Source organism: Colossoma macropomum, unplaced genomic scaffold (genome assembly GCF_904425465.1).
Source record: "Colossoma macropomum unplaced genomic scaffold, Colossoma_macropomum, whole genome shotgun sequence".
In the NCBI taxonomy this organism is placed as follows: domain Eukaryota; kingdom Metazoa; phylum Chordata; class Actinopteri; order Characiformes; family Serrasalmidae; genus Colossoma; species Colossoma macropomum.
The window spans coordinates 2,078,621-2,101,746 of record NW_023496051.1 but is presented as its reverse complement, the minus strand read 5'-3'; the positions used below and the strand labels follow the sequence as shown (position 1 = coordinate 2,101,746).

The 23,126-nt window shown below is 39.3% G+C and overlaps 1 protein-coding gene across 1 annotated transcript in view; it reads left to right on the top strand.

Moving 5' to 3' along the window:
- rbm20 (RNA binding motif protein 20) overlaps positions 1-23,126 on the top strand; it is a 90,091-nt gene that overhangs the window by 33,837 nt on the left and 33,128 nt on the right. Inside the window, exons 2-5 of the mRNA XM_036565171.1 lie at positions 18,767-19,766; positions 21,886-21,947; positions 22,418-22,515; positions 23,012-23,119. Of these exons, the coding sequence (XP_036421064.1) occupies positions 18,767-19,766; positions 21,886-21,947; positions 22,418-22,515; positions 23,012-23,119 (1,268 nt within the window). The remainder of the gene's footprint in view (positions 1-18,766; positions 19,767-21,885; positions 21,948-22,417; positions 22,516-23,011; positions 23,120-23,126) is intronic.

Genomic DNA, 23,126 nt, shown 5'->3' with positions numbered 1-23,126 from the left:
TGTGCCAACGTGTTGGCAGTATGGTCAGTCTGTGGCCGGTTCGCTGTAAATCACCTCACACATAGCTCCGCCCCACAGACCCGATCAGCCAAACCAAAGCTACCCTGCCAGTCTCCGTTTGCTGAAAGGATGGATATGTTGTTTATGGCTTGCTTGATTCATTGGTCTAAAGCTGTTATCACCATGTTTTTGCATTATGTGTCAATTATGCAACGTTATGCTATCCGGACGGTGTCGGTGGTATAGTTGTGTTCTGAAAATAATTAAAGATCATTCAGCCTTTGGATCCATCACATCTACGATGGCACCATATCCACTTAGACGAACAAAAAAGCATTGTCTCTCCAGGCGTTCGCAAAATAATGCCTTGTTTTTTGATGCAATGACCAGATTTAATTTACAATGGGTGTCTGATAGAAGGTGGACTGTCGATCGGTGCTGCCTAAACCAAGGTTCACTCTATCTCTGCTATGGCAAATTCATTCAAGATACTTGCATCCCACTTATGTAAGACTAATTTTGTTTACTGAGCAGTGCTGAAGGCTGGCAGATTTATCTCTCGGGGTGCACTGCCCTCATATGGCTGTGTAAAGCACATGATGAATGTCCTGGATGCTGTCGAGTTGAAAATATCTCAGCTCCATCTAGTGGACACAAACAGTCATCATTCTGCTATGATCTGGATATTTTCAAACTTGCGCTGATGCTGGACAGCTGCAGCACTGACCACTTTTCTTTGAGGGATCTCAGATTTTTGAGGGAATTTTTTTTGAGTGTGCAGGTTTTTTTTTTCCTTCTAAGCAAGAGATACAAAAAAAACAAAACAACTAGGGACACCATGCTTGTTTTTGTTTACCTTATTTTAAGTCTTAAATTATATTCTATTATCGACTTACTGCGCACTTCTCTGTGACAGTGTTGACCCTGCTATACAGATTAGTGATATCCTTTAAAACTGCATGTTTACTCGTGGTAGATTGATGTCAGGAGGAAGAAGAATCTGTAATGCAGGTTGTTCAGTCGTCCTTACTGAACGCCAACACATGGGCTGGCTGTAAATCTGTTGTGTTGGCACCTCGCTGGGAATTGAATGCTTGTACGCTTAGGTAAAGTTTAGCTGTTTATTAGCACTGGGTGAGCTATGCAGAACCCCTGGGTTACAGGTGTGACATTGAAGTGCTATATATATATATATATAATATATATATATATATATATATATATATATATATATATATATATCGCTGCTGTCCAGTTTTTCAGTTTTTGGCATAATTTGAAAACACCTGTTGCCCTTTACATTGTGTGTAAATTTTATGATGAATGGACCAAAAGAAACAGCCCAAAATGACTTGGAGGAAAGTCTGGTTCCATTGACTTACATTAAAAGTAAGGTGTGTTTTTTCCTTCTCCTGTGAAGTTGTCATTTTTAGAAAATTTATCGGAGAACGCAGAACATGCTTTACATTTAATGTAAGTCAGTATAACCAGACTTTTTTTTTCCATTCATCATGAAATTTATAAACAATGTGAAGGGCAACCAACGTGTTTTACTTAAGTAAAAAAAAAACAAACAAAAAAAAAAACAACGAAAGTGGAGAAAAGAGGATTTGTTCCAACAGCAGTGATATATTTTATTAAATATATACTGTATTGAACTGGTTGCACTTTTCACATATGCTGCAGTCCCTCATGAGTGGGTGCTTTAGGTAATGGCACATTTCACTGAACATAGAATTGACTTGTTTTGTTTGCTCTTTAAAGGTGTACAGTTCACCAAACTCATAATTCAGAATATGTGGCTATTTCAATACGTTACACATCATACAGCAAAATGAGGAAGTGAATATATCTTAACCATTATGTTAATGTGTTTCCATTTTCAGTTACATTCTGTTCCATTTAGTACCCTGATCTAACGTGCAAGCCACTAGTTAAAGTGTTAGCCCAAGTTAACACACTAGGCACACGCTATATGGTACGAGATATTATGACACAACACAATACATTGGGTTGTTACACCCATAATTCTTAGCCTGTAGTGTGAGCACCGTTGCCTTTTGAGTATTTTTTTTAAAGCGCTTGCCTCCGCATACCACCAGAAGTGTATTTAAAATATACTCTCACCACGTGTCACTCGCGAATCGCAGCTTGGCCAGTCATGCCCTGTGTGGCTGAAAACGCAGCACATTTAAAACGGAGAGGACGGATCAGGCTGCTTTGCACCTGATAGAATAACCGGGAGATGTAGTGCATTTACAACACTGTAAAAAGGTTATTATATCAAAAAAAAGTCAGTTCAGAGTGTATACCACTGTGTATTTATCAAAAATGAGATACTCTTACTTTAGGGTTCAAAGTAACTGTTGACAAAACATCAGATTCATCAGCTGGATTATAAGTCAGTATTAAAAATGTAATTTAAAAATTGTAGGCCAAAAAAAAATTGTCACATTATGAGTGCAAAACCCAATTTTAGTGTACTATCAACTGGCAGTTTAGCGTATTGTCACTGTCCAAGAAAAAACGTGTATCTTCATTTTTGTAGATTTTCAGTTTTCTATATCATTTCAACACACCAGCTGTCCTTTACATTGTATGAAATTTCATGATGAATGGACCAATAGAAACACTCCAAAATCACTTGGAGTAAAACCTCTTTTCATTAACTTGCATTGAAAGGTGAGAGTGTTTTGCCGTCTCCTGTGAAGTCACTATTTTGGAGATACTTGCTTTTTCTTTGGACAGTGACGATATCTTAATGTACTTGCATGCACTGTGTGGCTGTATTTATGATCTTGTGCAAAAGTTTGGGCGCCCCCGGTCAAAAGAGGTTTTGTTGATTTCAGTGAAAAGAAGTTCCGCTACATCTTCTACACACTTCTGCACATTTTAGTACACAGTTATTATTTATTTGCTGAATTTAACATGTTGCAAAAAGTAAAACATGAAATGTGTCCAGTACAAAAGTTTCAGCACGTTGTATATTTTACATTTTATTTTATTTTCCAATGTGTTAAACTCAGCTTAGAAATAGCAAAAAAAAGCCATATGAAAGTTTTTCCTGTAGATGTGTTAACTTATTTTTAAATCAACAATATTTAAAATATAATAGTTAAATTAATTTCAAAATCAACAAAATGCCTCTTGACTGAAGGTTTTCAGACTTTCGCGTACGCCCGTATGTATAAAAATACAAATATTGGCCCAGACTTAGTGTTGCTCAATACTCGTTGTTAAAGGACTTCATATAAAATATTCCTCCTCAACATTTTTGAGTTTTTAATTTTATAGTGCGTTAATAAAGTATTTATCTCCATTATTTTTCACCGTTGTAGTATACAGCGTCTTGTGTGTGCTGAAATATTTGCCTATGAAATATTTAAAGCATCTGTTTCCGGTAAATACTGAGTGATTTACAGGAGCCTGATGGGGATTTAATGGCCGTTGCAGATTAGGAATTATCAACAGGCAGAAGGAACTTTGTGCCCGCGTTCTGGTTCACATCTGGTTTTAGAATATCAGCAATAGAAATGCTGCTGATGATAAAAAAAATGTTAAATGTTGCTTTGAGAAAGGTTATTCACTTTGGCCTGTTATTCACAATCTGGTTAAACAAAATGTTTAAAAAGTTATTTAGTCATCGAATTCGTCTTCTAATAGCAGTTAGTCTTCTTATTGTGTTATTTTTCCAAGTTGCTTTTGTTAACTATTGTTTTAATATTGAGCATGCAATTTCTATTCATTTGCTTTGTTAACACAGTGGAAAAACCAGAACAGTGGCCCAAATGTTTGCACATGCATGTTTTTCTGTTGTCTTTTTCTTTCAGTATGTTTAAGTAGAGCTGTATGAAGTGTAATTTGACCAGGGATGCCCAAAATTTAGACTATAAGATATATATAAGACATGGTAACTTTACAGGAGAAGGAAAAAACCTACTTTACTTTTAATGTAAGTCAACGGAACCAGACTTTTTTCCAAATCATTTTGAGTCATTTATTTTAGTCCGTTCATCATTAAATTTACATACAATGTAAGGAGCAACAGGCATATTCAAATAATGTAAAAAACTGAAAACGTCAAAAATGGAGATACAAGGTTTTCTTCCAATATATATATATATAACATATATATATATATATATATATATATATATATATGGGTGTATTTATACATTTTTATTGTAATTATAGTCTTGAGTCACTGCTGCGTTCACTTCTTTGAAAGCATTTCAAAATATTATCAAAAGGTTACTTGGTCTCTTTGGTGTCCTGCCTGTAAGGCGTTCATTACCATCTCATTTTGCCGGCTTGGTAGCCTTATAGACGTCTCCTACTTGGCTCTGAAGAGATATTCGCTGAAAGTAACGCAGCCCTTTTTAAATCATCTGCGTAATATACAGCTCAACACTTCTACTGACTGAAATTTTCTCTCTCTGTCTCTCTACTGTTTTTGACCCAGTGCTGCCTGTGTAACATGGGTGTCTCTGCCTTTGTCAAATATTAATTTATTTATTTTGGTTACAATTATTTTTGTTATTGTTGTTCTCCTTCTATTTTGATGCATTCTACCTTACAGTATATGATTATCTTGTCAATCTTTTAACTACTTTAAATGTGTATTTGCAAATTCTAAAAGAAATACTTCACAACAACATCGCTGTTAGTTATGCTGGTAAAAATGTAAATGAATGATTAGCAACACAAGCTCACGGTGACTTTTTGACAAAGTTTTAGTGGCATTCGACAAAATTTGGTTGTTTGTGGTTTTGCAGATGTTGTTTGGTTTGCCGATGCCGTTGTGAAGGTGCCGCTCTAATTCCTCAGGCTGTCGTTGCGCCTATTTGTCATCGTAAGCAGGCCACGTTGCTCGTCCGTCATTTGGAGACGCTGATGTTACTAATTAAAAATCTGAACGCTGGGGCGTAATTTTAGTGACGGGGGGGAAACGGGACGATGGGAATAAATTTAAGCGATGAAGTGCAGCGTCAGGTCAGGGAGTCTTGGCAAAAAGGACTGCCGTCAAATAAGAAGTGCATTTCACAATGTCTGCCAAATCTCTGGAAGTTCAGAAAATGGCATTTGTCTTTTTTCTTTCTCTTTCAATGCTCTGCACATTTTATTGGACAGAGCCAGATTCTGTGATTTGTCATGCATGCAAGGCTCTGGGAACACATTTCCCTCGTAATTCTCCTTTTTTTAACTCACCGCACGCAACAGGAGCACAGATGCTCCGACTTAATGAGCATAACTGCTCTCCATAAGCTGTTGTATAAAACATACCACTGGCTCTGTGCTGGCGAGTCTTCAGGCTGAGCATTAAAGCATCTGTGTAGCTTTGGTGTATGTTTTTATGAAGCAGCACTGGAAAAAGTGAACGTAAAAATGTGCATGGTGGCTGTTCCAATGCCTACCAGTAAGTGCTAGATTCATGTAGTGCATGTTCTCCTTATGCCTGTTCACACTTTTTGCTGACCACTTCTGACATTTCATCACTCTACTTCCATCACAGACCATCATGTGCTGTTAAAGCAGCCTGCTAGAGTCACTCTTACACACACGCGCACACACACACACACACACACACACACACACACACACACACACACAGACCTAGCGTATGGGAGTAGCACCCTGTAGCGCCAGGCGGAGGTCACAGTATTACTGCAGCAGGGAAAAGCTGTGGAGTCGGTGGATGTCCAGCATTCAGGTCCGTCACCGTTCTTTTACTGCGGTCTGGTCATCTTGGCAGACCTCGGTGGTAAGTTAGTTGGTTCGCGTAAAATTCCATAGTCAGCCCTGGCTGTGTTTTTGTGTGTGGGGGGCAGTGCAGGGGTGACGGAGGTGTCTGGCTTAGCACGCTCTAAAACGTCGCTTCCCTTTTGATGGTCACCTCAGGGGCTAATTTATCAGTTCCTGTGGTGGATTATTTAGAGCAGCAGCTTATGTGAAGAAGCTCTTTGATCTGGAAGTGTCTCTCAAGGCTTCATGTGGTGCTGAGGAAGTGTATTAGCAGTTTCCTGCAAGGTTATTTCATCTGCTGAAACATAAGTGACTTTTTTGTTTGTTTGTTATTTGTACGCTTTATTTCAGAAAGCTTTTATATCGCTTTTTTATTTTTGCAAACTTTCTGACAGACATTTATGTTCCATTTGAGAAGAGAAAAGTGTTTATAACTGATTGAAATCAGTTTAAATGCATTGGGAAAAAATGCTAATGCACTGTATTTTGCTTATTTGGTTATATTTATCAGCATAATATAGTTGTAGCTCCCTCTAATCAACAAACAAATGAAAACGTCAGAATCATTGCAGGGTGGTATTTACCAGCAGCTGGGGGGCACTAAAAAATTATGTGTACAGCATAAAAATATTCACACAGTGTTTATCATGTGTCTCTCCTGATCAAGTGTCGTTGCCCTAAATCATATCAGTCAAATGAAAATGAAGACAGTGCACTATAGAGTAGTATGTTCTGTACTGCATATTGGAAGGTTTGTTGAAACAAGTTTTACATTTTTAAGGGTAGTTTAACATCCTTAAGCCTTAAGGGTCATTTTCTTGGACAAGTCTAGTCCTGGGCTAAATTTCTCGTTCAATCCAGTCTAGCACTTCGTTCCTAAGCGCTGATTTTGTTGGCTTTTACATGTGAAACTGTACTAGAAACTTGTACTGGGATTGTTAAATGAGAGTTTTGGTAAAAATGCTTGAATATACTTTAATAGAAAATCAATTTGTTGGATATAATTTTATAAAATTCTTTTATGATGCCACTACTCTAACTTCTCAATAATTATTAGGAATATCTAAAATGATTCTGTAATAACTGAGAAAGCTCTAGAATATTAAGAATTTTATCAAAATGCTTTCAATGTTGTCAAGAAGTTATAAAAAAATCAACATCCAGAATGAAAAATGTAATTTTCAAGGAATTACTGTAAAAAGATAATCACAGTACGTTATTTATTATCTAATACCTTTTTGACACATTAAACAAATTAATGAAATATCTTAGTGCCTTGCTTTTTTCAGTCTACGCTGTATAAGTTACTATTGAACAAAATAACAGCAATTATTAAAAAACATTTGAACAGAAGTACATTTTCAGGTACATTATTTTAAGAAACAGCAACTTCAGATATCAGCGTACGAGTTGAAGTACAGGGCAGTACGTGCACCGTCCACCAGTTCATACATTGCTCATTCCTAAGAAAATGCATATTCGTTCATTGTGCAGAAAGAAAATCAAGCATGAATGAATCTGTGGGTGTGAGATGTGGTCAGATCGGGGCTGAACGCTGCTGAAACGTGAGCCTAATTGCCGTTTTGTGCCGAGCCCAAACACGGAAGAAGAGCATGGTGCAAGAAGCCTGATGATAGATATGAGGGGGCCAGTGAGAGACACGGTCGTCCACTTACATTATTGATTCCCCCACTGAATGTCTGAGACCGGATGTTTCTAATATACCCCATGTCCATTGTTCCATGGTGAAAGGCTCATTTCTCTGTTTGTTAACCAAACATTGTTTCAGTAGCTAATTGTTTACAGCATTGTATGTTGTGCATTTCAATTCAGTTTGAGTATCACAAAAATACTATTACTGTAAATACTATATTTTGGAAGCTCAAAATTTTCAAGATTATTATTTTAATGACTAATATGTTTTTTCCAGATTGTATTTAGGCATTATGGACATATTTCATGTTAGCGAACAAAGTAAGAAATTGTAGGCAGTGATGATCTTCTCTATATTAAAGGATGTCACAACTAAACATACGTTTTGTGGTTATTAAAAATAAAAAAAGGCAGTTTTGGCCATGGGAAAAGTAAAAACAAGCCATTTTATTAAATTCATAATGTGCCACCTGCCTGACCACTGACAAAGCCACTGCCTTGAAGCCGATAAATCTGACATCAGTGCTTGTTTATGATAAAGCCATGCAAAAACAGCAAAGACTTCACTGTAAATATCAGTATTTTCAGTGGTGGCTGAATAGGACTGTTCTGCAGACATGCCAGTTCCACATAGCACTGCTATAAATACGATCAGCATTAAATAGTTGCTTGAGTGCATGCCAGTCTCTTGCTGTCTAACACAAGGATAATTTAATTTACTCATGTAAATGTTGTCTGCAAGAGTTCTCATATCTATATATAATGCCTTTCCATAAATATATTCCAGATTTTAAATGAGGGCTTAACTTAGTGTGGCTAATTTAGCTTGATCTATTTCTGGACAACCAGCCCAGTAAGATATAAGAAAGCTACAAAGTCAGGATATGGAAATTACTGGATTTTATTAAAATGTTAGCCTGTCGGTAACATGATGTCCTGAGAAAATATTGGAAGTTAAAAATTGCTCTTTGGATGATTATTTGATTATATTAAGAGTCGGCCTGTTAGTAGCTTGAGCGTCAGAGGAATTATTAGTAAGACAATCTAGATGGGAGTGTTGCACAATGTGAGAATCATTTTCAGCTATTAGCTGCCAACGGCTGGAGCTTGAACAATGACAGTTGCTCTCCAGGCGCAAATGGTTGAATCTCCTCTCTAAACCACAAGGTCGTGGGGGGGTGCGACACTTACTCTGTTTCTCTTTCATCCGTGGATTTTCCTAAAAATACACAAAGGGGCCTTTGTCCAGTTTACAGCCACGCATGAATGTAACTGCGCATAATTAGGCCTAACACGTCTCTCGTCCGATGACCGCTGGAAATAACTGGTTGGAGAGATTTGACACCTGGATCCTCTAAGTCTGTTCCTGCAGTCTGAGGGTTTGAAAGAGAGCTGTGCAGGCCGCGCAGAGACCATATTAGTGTGCTGAACTCCGATCTGGGCTGTGCTGTGTGTCACAGTGGTATTTTAGGCTTGTTAGTGGGTCAGGCTGCGTGTTGAACATGCATAATCATACCCTTTTTTTTTTTATAAGATTGCAATATATAGAATGGCCAAGCTGAAATGTTATATGTTGAGCTACACTATGTACGAATGGGCAGGGTTAGGGTTGGTTATGGTTACCATAGGAACAAATCCTTATATTGAGTTGTTTTTTTATTTATTTTTTTTGCGATTTGAAAGTAACAGCTACTATTTACATTCAAATTTTGTGAGGAATGGACCAGTAGAAATGTCCCAGAATTGCATGGATCTTGTTATATTAAATTAAGTCAGTTATTTCCTTTTCCTGAAAAGCTGATGTTTTTGTTTTCACAGTGACAATGTGCTTTTCCTCACTTTCCAAAATAAACATGCATTTCTGTTTGTCCATTGATCATGAGTATAGAAGACAACTAATGTGTTCAAATGATTAAGAAAAATAAAAATCAACAAAAATGGAGATACGTTTGTTTTGGACAGCAGTGTTTTTTGTTCAGCAGAAGTTAGTTTAATGAATTAGTGCTACACTAAGGCCCGACTCATATGAAAATTGTGTCACAGATACTGAGCTGAAAAATTCAGATTACTAATAAAATTGGGTGATATCATTTTTTATGACACAAGTTTTGAAAAAGTGAAGTTCTAGTTTAACAGTGCTTCACTGGCCAGTTTGAAATTTCCAGAAGCGCTTGGGTAGTTACAGGTTTTTCTGTTCTTTATTTCATGGAACAAAATAAAGGATTGTTACATATTTTCACTTCTGTGTTCCATAGTACATATCGAAATTATGTGAGTTTGCAGCCAAATATGGTTCAAATTCCAATCCTTGGGACACCCAAGATATAAATCAAACTTGTTGGCTCCGTCCCGTGATTCACACATACATCTGTGTAAGGTCATGAGGAGTATACTGCTGCTCCAACTGATTCTTCTTAAACAGCAAAGCTGTTACTCAAAAAGTGTAAATAATGATAAATAGTAGTTATTTTAGTTTCTGTTATTAAGCTCTTGTTATTCTTATTTATTATCAGTTCAGTTTTTTGTATTATAACTTTTTTTAATACTAATACTGGAGATACGGATTTGAAGCATTTTTACATGTTTTTGTTACTTTAATATGGTTGCGTATTGCTGTCAAGCAGAAATAAAAATCTGTTGTTGTTTTTGTTTTGACAGTCAGCCGGTCATCATTACGAGATGGTATGTTGTAATTATGGCATAATTAAAACATCTTGTAATCATGAGGAAGTGTCGTTGTTATGAGGAAGAAAATTATGAGATCTCATATTACGAGAAAATTACCGCTCCTGGAGTGAAATGGGCTTAAGCCAAGCATAAAGTAGAATTTGATTAATTCACTAAACTATAGAGTCAAGTCAAAAGAGCATCTTGCCTATTTGGTGGCCAACAGGTGTTATGGAATTAACTTATTTCACAAAAATGAGATATTTGACATCTTGTAATAATGAGAAATTTTCTCATAATTGTCTTATGTTCTTTCCCATAATTATGACGTCGTTCTGACATGCGCCCACCCCCCAGGCCCCGATGACGGCCGCAAGAGCCGGTAGGAAGGTGGGGCCAGAACTCACTCGCGGTTCTCCCTGCGCCGTCCTCGCGGGGCTTCGTCCTCGCTCGGAGTTCGGGCCCCGCCTTCCTGCTGGCTCTCGCGGCCGTCATCGGGGCCAGGGGGCAGGCACATGCCACAGTCGTTTTTATGACACACTTTCTCGTAATAATGAGAATTTTCTCGTAATCCCGAGATGTTCTGTTTCATAAGTAAGACGTTCTCTTTATACTTTCTTGTAATTATGAGATGTTTTTTCATAATTACGACATCATATCTTATAATAATGACATGCAGAGTTGTATATTTTTCATTCTGCTTGTCAGCAATTCGCCACTGTATTTTAACAATGATGGCATTTCGTGTTCAGATTCAACAGTTCAGCCTGTAGGTCTGCATCAGTGATGTGCCTGAAACCATTCAAATACTCAGAGACTAGCAGTTCAGAGATGTGCGTTCACGATATTCTAAAACGAATAAGTTCAAAGCTTACAAAGATTACTGGTACTTATTGGTGGGATTTTGAATGCTGATAAATCCTCAAAACTATATCAGTCAGCCGACTGTATTGGTCAGGCCTTCTGTTATGCATCTGTTGCTGCTGTCTTTTCACTATACAAGGCTTTTGACTGTCACTGCGCATAAGTCTCCAACTAGACATCATAACAAGAATTATCTGTTTTTAGTCGGACTGTTGTTGTTAGTCTTATCCGTACGATGCTATAGCAGTAATCTTCTCCACCGCAGCTAAAACAAGTGCAGTGGGTTTATAAGGATTTCTTTTTTTTAGAAATAGCAGAGCAACATTTAAGCTATTCATACTTATTGATTACCTAAGGAATTTGAAGTATCAGATTCTGCCCAAAAAAACTGTGACATTTCCAGTCATTCACAGAAGTGCTTGGGTAGTTACAGGTTTTTCTGGAACTTTATTTTTATTTAATAGAACAAAATAAAGGATTGTTACATATGTTCACTTCTATGTTCGAAATATCGAAATATCCACAATTATGTGAGTTTGCAGCCAAATATGGTTCAAATTCCAGTCCTCGGTACGCCCAAGATATAAATCAAACTTTTTGGCTCCGTCCCATGATTCACACATACATCTGTGTAAGGTCATGCGAAGTGCAATACTATACTGCTGCTCCAACATGGACACACGGAAGCATCTGTTTAGCGTCTCAAGCTGTTTTTTTCTGGGCAGACTTTGGTTAAATGGAGGTTGAATTGGTCTTACTTGTCAAGAATTGGTCTTTTAGTCTGGATTCAGTATTCACAATCTCATAAATGTAGCTGAAAATACAAAAAAACATATATTAATCAAAGATAAAGCAGCCATTTTCACTGATTATTTTGCACTAATTATACTTATCCCACAGCATAAAGATAATTTACCAAAGTCATTTCCAGAATATATAAACTCATGCGCTACTCTGACCAGTTGGCAGGCAGTGCTTAAAATGGCATACAGTTGATTGCAAAAGTGTGGGTGCCCCTGGTCAAATAACATGCTTTGTTGATTTTCTAAGTGAAAATAAGTTCAACGCATCCTCTACAGAGAACAAACGTCTGCACAGTTACTCTTTATTAGGGTTTAACATATTGGAGAAAAGGAAAATATATATATATATATATATATATATATACAAGGTGATTTATTTCACTTGTAAATCATTACAGATCAATGCACTGAACTGTAAATGGTTTAAATGAGCATAAGGTTTAATATGTAATTTTATAAGTGCTCAATATGAACCTCCTCCAGCTGTACAGACAACATCAACGCCATAGTAAAATTCATCCCATACTGGATTGAGCATGTCGGGTGTCACTGCACTCATGGTTCTTTCAGTGAGATTTCGGAGAACGCAAAACGCTTTCTGCTCAGGGGTCTCATCTCCTCTCAGACTGAAGGGAACCATCTTCCGGTGATAGTCAGAAACTCTATGACCCCCTCTTTCAATTGGTATGTGATTGGTTCCTAGACGCCTCACGGTTGTAAAAACATGGCGCTTTGAAAGCGGACGAATCTTTTTGAATCACCCTGTAATATAAAATGTGCCATAACTTCTGCACAACCTTTTTTTGTGTATTAAATGTTCAGCACATAAACAGTAACTGCATTGACGTGCAGAGGTGTGTTCTCTGTAGAGGATAGCTTAACTTAGAACAAGCCAACAATTTTGCATACGACCATAAACCATTGTGTTCATTTGCTTCAAATGCATAAGACAATTTGATTGCCTGTAGAATATAAAAATGAAGGTTCCTAAATGGTTCTTGGCTGGGATATTCGGATCCAAGAAAAAACTTTAATTGGTATAGAACCTTTGCAATATGTGGAGGTTCCTTAAGCTTTGACAATGGTCTTCACAGACTCAAAAGTTTTTAGGGAACTCAGGGTGCTTCTTCTGTGACTTGCTCCAAAGAACCTTGTTAGCAGCTTTATTTTTGAAAATGTAGACATAATACGATGTCAGATTGTTAGTGTTAGCACATATAAATAAGTATTCACTTGTTTGTCGCGTTGCAATACCAAAAAAGTAACTTTCGATTCATTGTGCAACTCTTAACTGGCACCACCTATTAAGGTTTCACTTAGGGGTAACAGTATGAACATTTTTATAAGCGTTCTTGTGATAAATTAAGTCACAGTACACTTCTCAGAGCAGATAGTGTTTTTGATAGTATTTTATATACGTGCCACTACTGATTCTTTTTTCTTTTTTTTTTTACCTGTTCCAACTTATAAAAAATCTGATATGTATAGTCTATCATGAAAATATAAGAGTGTGTTGATGTGTTTGTGACATAAATTTGCAAGTTTGAATTTTGACGATAAAACTGTTGTAACGGTTGTACTTCTGGGCTAACTGATAGATTGGTTAGGTTCTGCTATTGTATTTACTTTATTTGTTATCTAATATATATATTTTTGTTTACCTATGTCACATAATTTTGTATTACTTTTATGTTTACCAATGCAACAAACCTGCATCCTCCTATGCTTTGTAGTAGGTGCAGAGTTCAGGCCTTTGGGCAAAGGAACAGGAACGTCACTAATACTAAGGGCCAAATGCTTGTTCGTGCGTTTTGTGGTTTTGCTGAACTACAGAATTATGTAACATATTTCCAAATTGGATAAAAGCATACAAGCACTCATTAAAGCGTGTATCTATGTAATGTATCTTTATACGATTTCAGACACTGAATGCAGTTTCAGACATTGTGATGATTTGAACCGTTTTAACTCCTTGGTTCCAAAATGCACTTCGTCATATTCTTTACTTCATAATTTTCATATTTCATAAGCTACATTTAAAAGGTGGGTGTCATATGAGAGCTGTAACTGTCTTCTTTCCAGTCAAATAGATGGGTCATGTAATTTTAAAAGTTTATCATAAAAGAAGCTGAACTCAGTTTTTTTTTTTTTTTCTACAGAAATTTGACCCATTTTTCCACAAATCTGAGCTACAAACTGGATCTCAGATGGCGTCTCTTCAGTGATCTGCTCTGTAAAAATTATTTTTATAAAAAAATGCAAAGAGCATCTAAGATTTTTGGCTTTCAGCAGTAGATTGTAAGCATATAGCAACATGTGTGATCATAAAACACATGTTCTGTTAATTTGAGGGGAGCTCAAAAAACAAAAATTACATTTATTTCATGCAGTTCCTGAATAATTTGCCTTACGATTTGGCCATGTAAATTCAGATGGAAAAACCGAAATATACCCACGAGCATAAGAATCTTCTTATTTTCAAAACAGTGATTTAGAACATCACCACTGTGTTTAGCTGTGGGATATTTATACTGTCCCGTAGCCCCTGTACTGCTTTGATGTATTTGGCGGGGGGGCGAGGACAGGGTGCATGGCGCACTATGCTTTTGCATGTTTAAGAAATGGGACACGCTTGAACATGAACACACTCACGTACACAAAAAAGGTGAACTTTGGGACAAGGGGCATGTGTATTGTGTTTTAATGCATGCAAGCTGGAAAGTGGGATTTTTTGGTTGTCAGTTCTAGGTCTCTTTCTGAATCTGGTATCCTAGAGCAGAACAGCTGCTCGGTCTTCCAAGCATGCTTTAGCCGTAAAATTACATTTTGAATGCTGCGTCTCACTCCAAGACTGGCTTTAGAGTTGCTGCGTGTCATTTTCTTGCTTAAATCCCCTACTGTAGGGAAGTGCATGCTGAATTTGATATGAGCACATTGCTCTTAAGAAGGCATTAGACCTTTGCATGCTCTTCTCATTCTCAAATCCCTAACAATTAGTAAAAGGTATATAGATGACATTTGATAGGACTAGATTTAGTCAGTAGTGGAAACATACATATATGATTGTCATCTCTTACTGCTTTTATTACTGCGTATATGACGCATCGGACCGAGACTGTCATGCGTTTACTCGTCGAGGTCAGATGAGGTTTATGATATTTTGAAATAATCCTATGTGAAATCTAGCTGTCTGTAAATCTCTGTGCAGACCGGTCCTGCAGTGCGGTGTCACTGATTGATTACAATTAGTGCAACCCAGTATAAATTCCAGGCGTGTCGTTTCACATGCTTGCGCCTCATGCATCGTGATGGCCTCCGAGCAGCGCTGTATCCGCTATCACTCAGGATACGCACGGATTGCCTTCAGGGTGACTAAAATTTTTCAGCATTATCCATTTAAAGCCCTCTGCCCTCAATCTTTGAAACCTTTGTTGTCCAGAAAAAATAAAGGGGAGTCACTCTACAGTTTCACCCTCTGGACCAAACAACGAGAGCTTGCTTAGCGCTGCTCTCACTGTGTAAACTTTACGATCTGGAAATGGTCCTGTAAGTCCGTATCCTAACCCCAGACGTCTCCGACACCATAGCGCCGAGGCGTTAATCCTCCTCGAAGATTCGGTTGCACAAATTGCATGCACAAATTCACATTTGAAAAAAACAAGCGGGCTCAAATTCTGGTCCCTGATGGTACCGCATGAACACTGGAACCAGATAGCAGGTCTTTTCTGCTGGGTTCAAGCCAGTCTGAAAATCTTGCTGTGTCATTCACTATTTAAGGAGACTGATCAAATCCAGTAGCCAAAATCTGATTGGATAAGCTGAAAAAGTTCACCAATCCCCCTGACACTGTGAGAGATTAAACCTTTAAACTGGCTCATATGTTCCCCCGTTTGGTGAATAGAAAACATTTTTTCTGTATCCAAATGTTATATGGTGTTGGGCTAGCAGAGTGTACGTGTGATGTGAAGGGAGGACAGCATCGGGGTTCTGTGCATGCTTTGATTGATAGTAGCGTGTGGTAAATTTAGCTAGCATGTGAACGCATTAATCAGTAGGAGAGGAACAGACGGTACTGGCAAATGGGGACACAGGCCAGAGCGGCCGTACTCTCATCCCCACCAAGATCATGCTTTTGGATTAGATTCTCTGAGGCTATGTCCTCCAATATATCCCATCGAACAGTCTGACTTGTGTTTACCATACACTAGAAGACTTTGAAATGACTTTGGAAAGACTGAAGTCTGACACCCTCTCACATCTAAAGACAGTGTCACGGTTTTTAGTCACAGACTATGATTTTGCAAAGACTAGGAATCTTACAGTGTCACTGTTTACAAAACTGCAACTAAATTTTTGAGATTATTCCCCATCATGCACCTGGCGGAGATTTATAAGCAGAAAAACACTTTTCCTTCCACTCTGTAGTGGTACAGATGGGAAGATACACTGGCTGAGCATGTAAAGATCTGAGGCTCAGCTCAGTTCACTGTAGAACTGTATATTCTGGCAGATCATCGCCCAGAATCTTTTTACTGAGCCTGTAAAATGTGCTGTTACTTTAAATTTGATATAAAGATTTACACATCAACACAACATGCAGCGATTCAGCATTGTTGATTGGTTGTCATGAACTAAACCATAAGAAACAAAAAAAACAAAATAAGAAACCACTAACAGAAAAAAGAGAATCAGTGTTACTGATACAGTGTTACACATCAGTGTTACACTCAGTGAGTCTGAAATATTAAAACAGTCAGTTTACGTTTTAAGTTAATATGATTATTGTATTAAAGCGGAGCAGATTTGCTGTTTTTACAGAGATTTCAGGCTCTCACGCATGCATTTCTCTCTCTCTCTCTCTCTCTCTCTCTTTCTTTCTCTTTCTTTTGCGCGCCCCTGTCATTTCACTATTGGGCCAAGTCTCAAAACGTACGATAATATTAAACACGGTTGATTTTGTCGCAGCGTCAAGACGAGAAAAAGACTGACTTAAGACGGCTGTCCTGACCACCTCACACTGATCGAGATGACGCGAGCGCGACACGACTCTAACAAGACTCTCATGATTTTATTCCGACATTGAATATTTGTCTGCAACAGTGAAATCGCTTGAAAAGTCGTTTGGTGTAAGGCCGGCATTAGTGTCAGGTTCATTTTCAGATGAACTGATGCCTTATCCTCTTTAAGCTACCTTTATATTTTATTCCAGACCTCAGTCTGTTAGTTTTTGGTAATGGTTTGCTTTTTCCCAGCTTGCTCTTGTTTACTATCATTTGGAATAGGGCTGCAACAAACGACTAATTTGATACTAAAATATAAAATGTAACAAAAGTAAATCACTTTCCCTGTAATCAAGTAAATAAACAAATCGATCCAAATTTAATTTTTAAATTTAAGCAGTGCCGTCTGTGCTTTGGGGATTCTGCTGTCTATCTGCACTCTGGTGCAATTAAATTATACTTTCACAGGTCTTTAGTGAAACGGAGGAAAGTCAGCTTCTCTTGTGAGAGGCCTGATCTCCTCTGAGCCTTCACCGCTGCAGAGGAGACACGCTCTGACAGAGCGGATGGGAACGTGGCGAACGGTTCTCGCAAACTTGTTCTCTGTGAACAGTTAAATTTGAACAATTCTCATTCCGACAGTAACCCTTCGTCCAGCTCCCCTGTGTGTTCGCGGAGAACTGCCTCCTGAAACTGCGAGTGTTCGCAAACGTTAGCGGAGAACTCAAGGCTAAAAGAAAACTGTTTGCAAACGTTAAATGCCAAATTTGAACGGCTTAACGTTAAGACAGCGATGCAGTATTTAAAACTGTAAACGTTATCTGGAATTTGAACAGGGTCGTTGTGAATAACAGTTACTTGCTTCTCCTTTCCAACTACATGAACAATTCCAGAGAACATGCAGTTTCAAAACTGATGTTACAGCTCAGCTCATAACATGAAGTAAGACGGCTGTAAACATGAACATTAGCTATCTAGCTCGCTAGCAGAGCTAACTTACTGAGATGAGCCTTCTTCATCCAGTGAGTCCTGTTTTCTCTTCAGGTGCTCCAACATGGAGGATGTACATCATGCCAGCTCAGGTCGGCTTTACCAATAGCACAACAGACAACCTTTTCACACTTGTGAGGATTTTGTTGATGAGGGAGCCATCGCGCTTTTGTTAACTCTCCAGTAAGCGATAATGTCAAAACATTCCTAGTTAGTGCGAGAAGCACGTGTGATGACGTCACCAACTAATCGGCTGTTAAAAAACTAATTTGGTCGTATATTTAGTCGACTAAGCCGATTAATCGTTGCACCTCTAGTTTGGAGCAGGGTCATGCATCTTGTTATTTTCATGTTTGTATGGTTTCTTCTGTGAATGTTGGGTCTCTTCATGGCGTAACAGATTTCCTGTCACCAAAATGACCCTCCAGTCACAGTTTTTCAGGGTAGTTTTTGTGTTAGTTTGTAAAGCAGCTTTCAAAAGCCTTACAGGCCTTATCAAATATACACCAATCAGGCATAACATTATGACTACCTCCTTGTTTCTACGCTCAGTCCAGCAGTGACACTGAGGTGTTTAAAAACTCCAGCAGCACTGCGCTGTCTGATCCGTCAGTGTTACTGCAGTGCTGAGAATGATCCACCACCCTAATAGTACCTGCTCTGTGAGGGTCCGTGGGGGTCCTGACCACTGAAGAACAAGGTAAAAGGGGGCTAACAAAGTATGCAGAGAAACAAATGGACTACAGTCTGTAACTGTAGAACTACAAAGAGCACCTATATAGTAAGTGGAGCTGATAAAATGGACAATGAGTGTAGAAACAAGGAGGTGGTCAGAATGTTATGCCTGATCGGTGTATAAAATATGTATAAATGTGTTTTTTTTTTGTTTTTACAGATGCATGAATTGTGAGGAGTTCATCTCAAACATTTAATATGGAATGAGTTCAGCTCTAGATACCAACTGTAGTGAACTCAGTCAAATCTTCATTAATGCACCTTTGCTTCCTGATACATTTGATTGACTTTCAGCCCTTTGTTTCCTTGCAGCTCTGGTTCAGGAGATAAGCTTGATAAGAAGGCTGTTCCTGTGGGAGGAGCCCTCGGAGGGGCGGGTCAGAACCTGTTGCTGAGCCCAGCGAGCATACAGCTGGCCCAGCTTCAGGCTCAGCTCACCCTACACCGTCTCAAACTCGCCCAGACCAGCAGCACTGCTGCTGCCGCTACTGTCCTCAACCAGGTCCTCTCCAATGTGGCCATGTCCCAGCCTCTCTTCAATCAGCTCAGGGGCTCCAGCATTGGCCAGGCTCATGGAAGAGGGTTCCCTCCTGCACCCATCACCTTCCCCCCTCCCTCCACCGCCCTGGGCACGCTGGCTGGGGGCGGGTTCTCACAGAACCATGCTGGGATCAGACTAAACCACTATGGAGCAGGGAGCTCAAACCAGAACACCAATCAGCAAGGCGAATATGGGAAAAAAGCTGGAATGTTTCAGACGGATACGGATCGGCGCGTGCAGTTTGGGTTTACTGGAGTAGGTCCCAGTAAGGCGGCCGACGCAGGACAGTATGGAGGCCCCGGTGTGCAGGCCAAGAACAGTACCCAGAACAACTACCAAAGAGACTGCTACCCTTCCGAGGGTCAGCAAGGGGTGTTTATGGGAGGCAGTGGCGAGCTGATCCAGGACTCTGGCCAAAAAGAGCAGTGGAAAAACCCAACAAGCTTCCCCCTCTCAGGTAAACTGGACATGGGTACTGGGGCTGGGACCAGTACCTGGGGCCCGGCTCCTCAGGGCTTTGTTGGTCCACGAGCAGAACTGTACAACCCTGAGGAACCCACTGGTGAGCCCAGGTTTAGCCCAGCTGGTGGCCTGGGTTTCAACTTTACTGGGGGGCAGCCAGGGTTTGTAGGATACCAGCAGCAGCAGAAAGGTGAGGAGGGGAAGGGCATGACACTACAAGCCCACCAGCTCAACGATTACCACGGGGCGACACCATCACACCTACCCCACCAGTGCACCATTTGTGAGAAGAAGGTTTACAACTTGAAGGTGAGTGAGATTGGCCAGGTGTTTGTCTGTGTGGGTGGGCGGAAAGGAAATGGCCCGTTCACTTTAGTGATTGTCAGGGTTGTGCGCCTCACCTGTGACCCCTGTTTGCTCCTTTTGCTCTTTCATTCTTTAAGGCGCAAAAAATCTCTGTGCTTTTATTTGATATGCACAAAATGTGATCTAAGAAAGGGTCATTCTACAGAAACGTCCACTTACCTATCTCTCCATAGGTGTCACTGGTGTTACTGATCCTCAGTGGTGTTACACATAAGAAAGGTAACACCAGAGACATTTTTAATGAAAAATGCTTTTTACTAAATGGCTGCTACAGAGCATCAAACCACATGTTGTCAATCATGGATTATCCACTAAAATATGTAATTTAATCCATTTGTATTCTATTTTTTCACATTTACCTCAGAATAAAGTCGGTCACACCAGTGACTTCAGCTAAAAGCTTCATATGAAATCATGAGCTAAATGAGAAAATCTCTGATAACTGAAAGACACAGTGGACTCACCATGAGCTTTTCTTTATAGATCCTCAGAAAACAGGTAAAAGGAAGTCAAGTGATGTCATCAGTGTGATTTTTATTTCAAAATAAGAGATTTTTTGTTACGCAGTAACACCAGTGATACGACTCCTGGGGACAACTTTCATTATATATTTTATAATATTTATCTGTCATTTGTTTTCTTCATGTCATTTAATTCATATATTTCATCGTCATGTATAGATTATTGTAGTTAAAATTGCAGAAAAACGTTTTTTACCTCAAAATATGGTCTCACCCTTTACACATGACTGTGAGGATGAGCTCTTCTGTGGTGCTTTGAATTCTATATAATTGATTTAAAAGCCAATATTGCTAAATTGAGGCTCAAGAAGGTGTAATTGTTAAAATAACTTGTTTTATTTTAAAATATAAATAAATTGTAACCCTAACACGTTTAAGTGTAATATATCTGTAAATGCTATGGACACAAAAATGGACGTTTCTGTAGAATGACCAAAAGCCAAAAATTGTAGTTTTTTTATTCAGTTTGTTTTACAGAGAACCGAAGTTCTTTATTTCAGCTTGTTATGCAAAAAAAACCACATAAATAGGAATATAATTCACACATCAGCATTTTATCCTTACTTGGATTAAAGAAATCAATAATATGCACTTAATGTTTTGAACTGCGTTCTGAATGAGCATGCACCTGCACATCTAGGAATAAAGGTAGCCTTATGCATCTTTATTACAGTGATAGAAACACTGTAGCATATAGAAAGGAGTGATTCTATATACGCTTTACTATGGGCAACTTGGACATGCACATGCTGTAACTCCTCTGGCGGCAGATTTAAAAGACTTTGCCGTCGTCAATTTCTCTGAATGGATCACCGGAGAGATGCTTGGTTTAAAAGAGCTAAATGAAAACTCACAGCTTTTTTCAGCCTCATCATTTAACCTGCTGCATGTTTGCTGCACATGCAGCAGGTTAAATGATTAGGCTAAAAAAAGCTGTGAGTTTTCAGACAACTGATTACCAAATACAGTAATTTCAACACATCAGCATCTGCCATGTGGCTTCTATTGTAAGTATGTTTTGAATCACCAGATCCTGTGTTCCTTTGGGCTGGAGTATTCCTTTAAATGTTTCACGAAATTTGGTTTGATTTCATACCTTCTTAAAAACTTCACCAGCACTGGAAATGAACTTCAAAGTGACACAGGGCTTTTTTTCGGATATGTAAAGTGCCGGCTAACGGCTGCAGCTGCCACTATAACAGCGCTGAGGTCATGCAGCATACTTAATCACAGCACCTATTGTTCTCAGGTTTGTGTGAAACCCCAGAGAGCAGCTGGGCTGTGGAAACTGGAGGCAGGCTTTAGAGGCAGAATACGCAGCACTACTGTAACTGTCTATCACTTGTATTCACTCCTTCGTTCGGCGTCCCTGCTTTCCCTCTTGTCTGAGCTGTGTTGTGTCTCTTTAATTGGCCCGACTGTGGAATCTTGCACTCGGAAAGGAGGATCAGGAGAAGCTCAGTGTTGACTGACAGACTTGAGTGTGTGTGTGTGTGTGTGTGTGTGTACTATGTGTATGTGTGTGTGCTCCTTGTTTTCAGGACTGGGACCAGCACGTGAAGGGCAAGCTACATCTACAGAACCGATCGCTGTACACAGAGGCGTGAGTAATGATGCTGACATGTATTGTATCTATGTACATATTCAATATATATATATATATATATATATATATATATATATATATATATATATATGTAACTGCCTTTATGCTTATGCATCACTAATGTATTGATTCAGAACTTTCTATGTAGACAGAGAATGTGTTGAGCCAGTGGGTGACACAGAGGACTGTTACAGGCATGGCTAATGCGGTGTAGATGGGGGATATTTTTAAAGCTTTGATTTAAGAATTTATATGTATTTCAATTCCACTGATGAATCTGTGACAGGCGTGCTTTAACCACTTCATTAGCAAGGCCGATCTCCCTATTAAGAGAGAGGAGGTATTTTATAGGAGCCTCCTGCTCCATTTACAGAGGTAATGGCCTGAATCTGAGCTGGGTCATAAGATATAGCCAGCCAGGCTGCTGTGGGATTTGGAGTCTAAAAGCAGTGCTGTCCCCCTCTCAGCCCAGCGGTAGGAGCCCTGCACTTTCCGGCCGCGTCTGAAGGATGCCCTGGCTCCGCGCTGACTAACGCCATGGCGTACTCATCCGCTGCCGGCCAAGGTAAGTCAAACGGCAACGTTTCCCCCTCTGCTGTGCTTTTGAGCGTGCGAGGAGGAATGGGAGCTATGAAGTGTGATTTTGAGACAAGGGTCTATTTTTAGGCGTGCAGTGGGCGCGTATGGACTGTGGGATCGCTTGCCGGACAACGTTTATTAATATCAGTGGCGGAGTTGTTTTCATTATGCCGGACACATCGTCCTAGGAAACGGGTTTCGACTACTTAAAAAGCTTTGACACTAACTCTGCAGTTGTGAATTTAACAACAATAGCTGTGTGGCTAGCAGGAGAAAATCAACGTGGTAGAGTTCGCTTTGGGTAAGTGGCAGCAGAGGCTGCTTTCCTTGTGAGGAGCGTTGTGTTTTGGTGAAGCGGACATGCCGTCATTCCGCAGCTGAAACTGCTGGCTTCAAATACGTCTGACTATCTCAGTATGTATTTTTTTTTACAGTGTATTGTTCCTGTTTTTCACCTGTGACGTTTGACTATTTGTCCACAGATGTTTCAGCCGGAGGTGCCTCTTATTTACCAGCTACTGCGATGAAGTCATTTCCTCTCTCAGGGGCGGGATTTACCTCACACCAGCCAGGGGCAAAGGTCAGCCACAGTTCTCT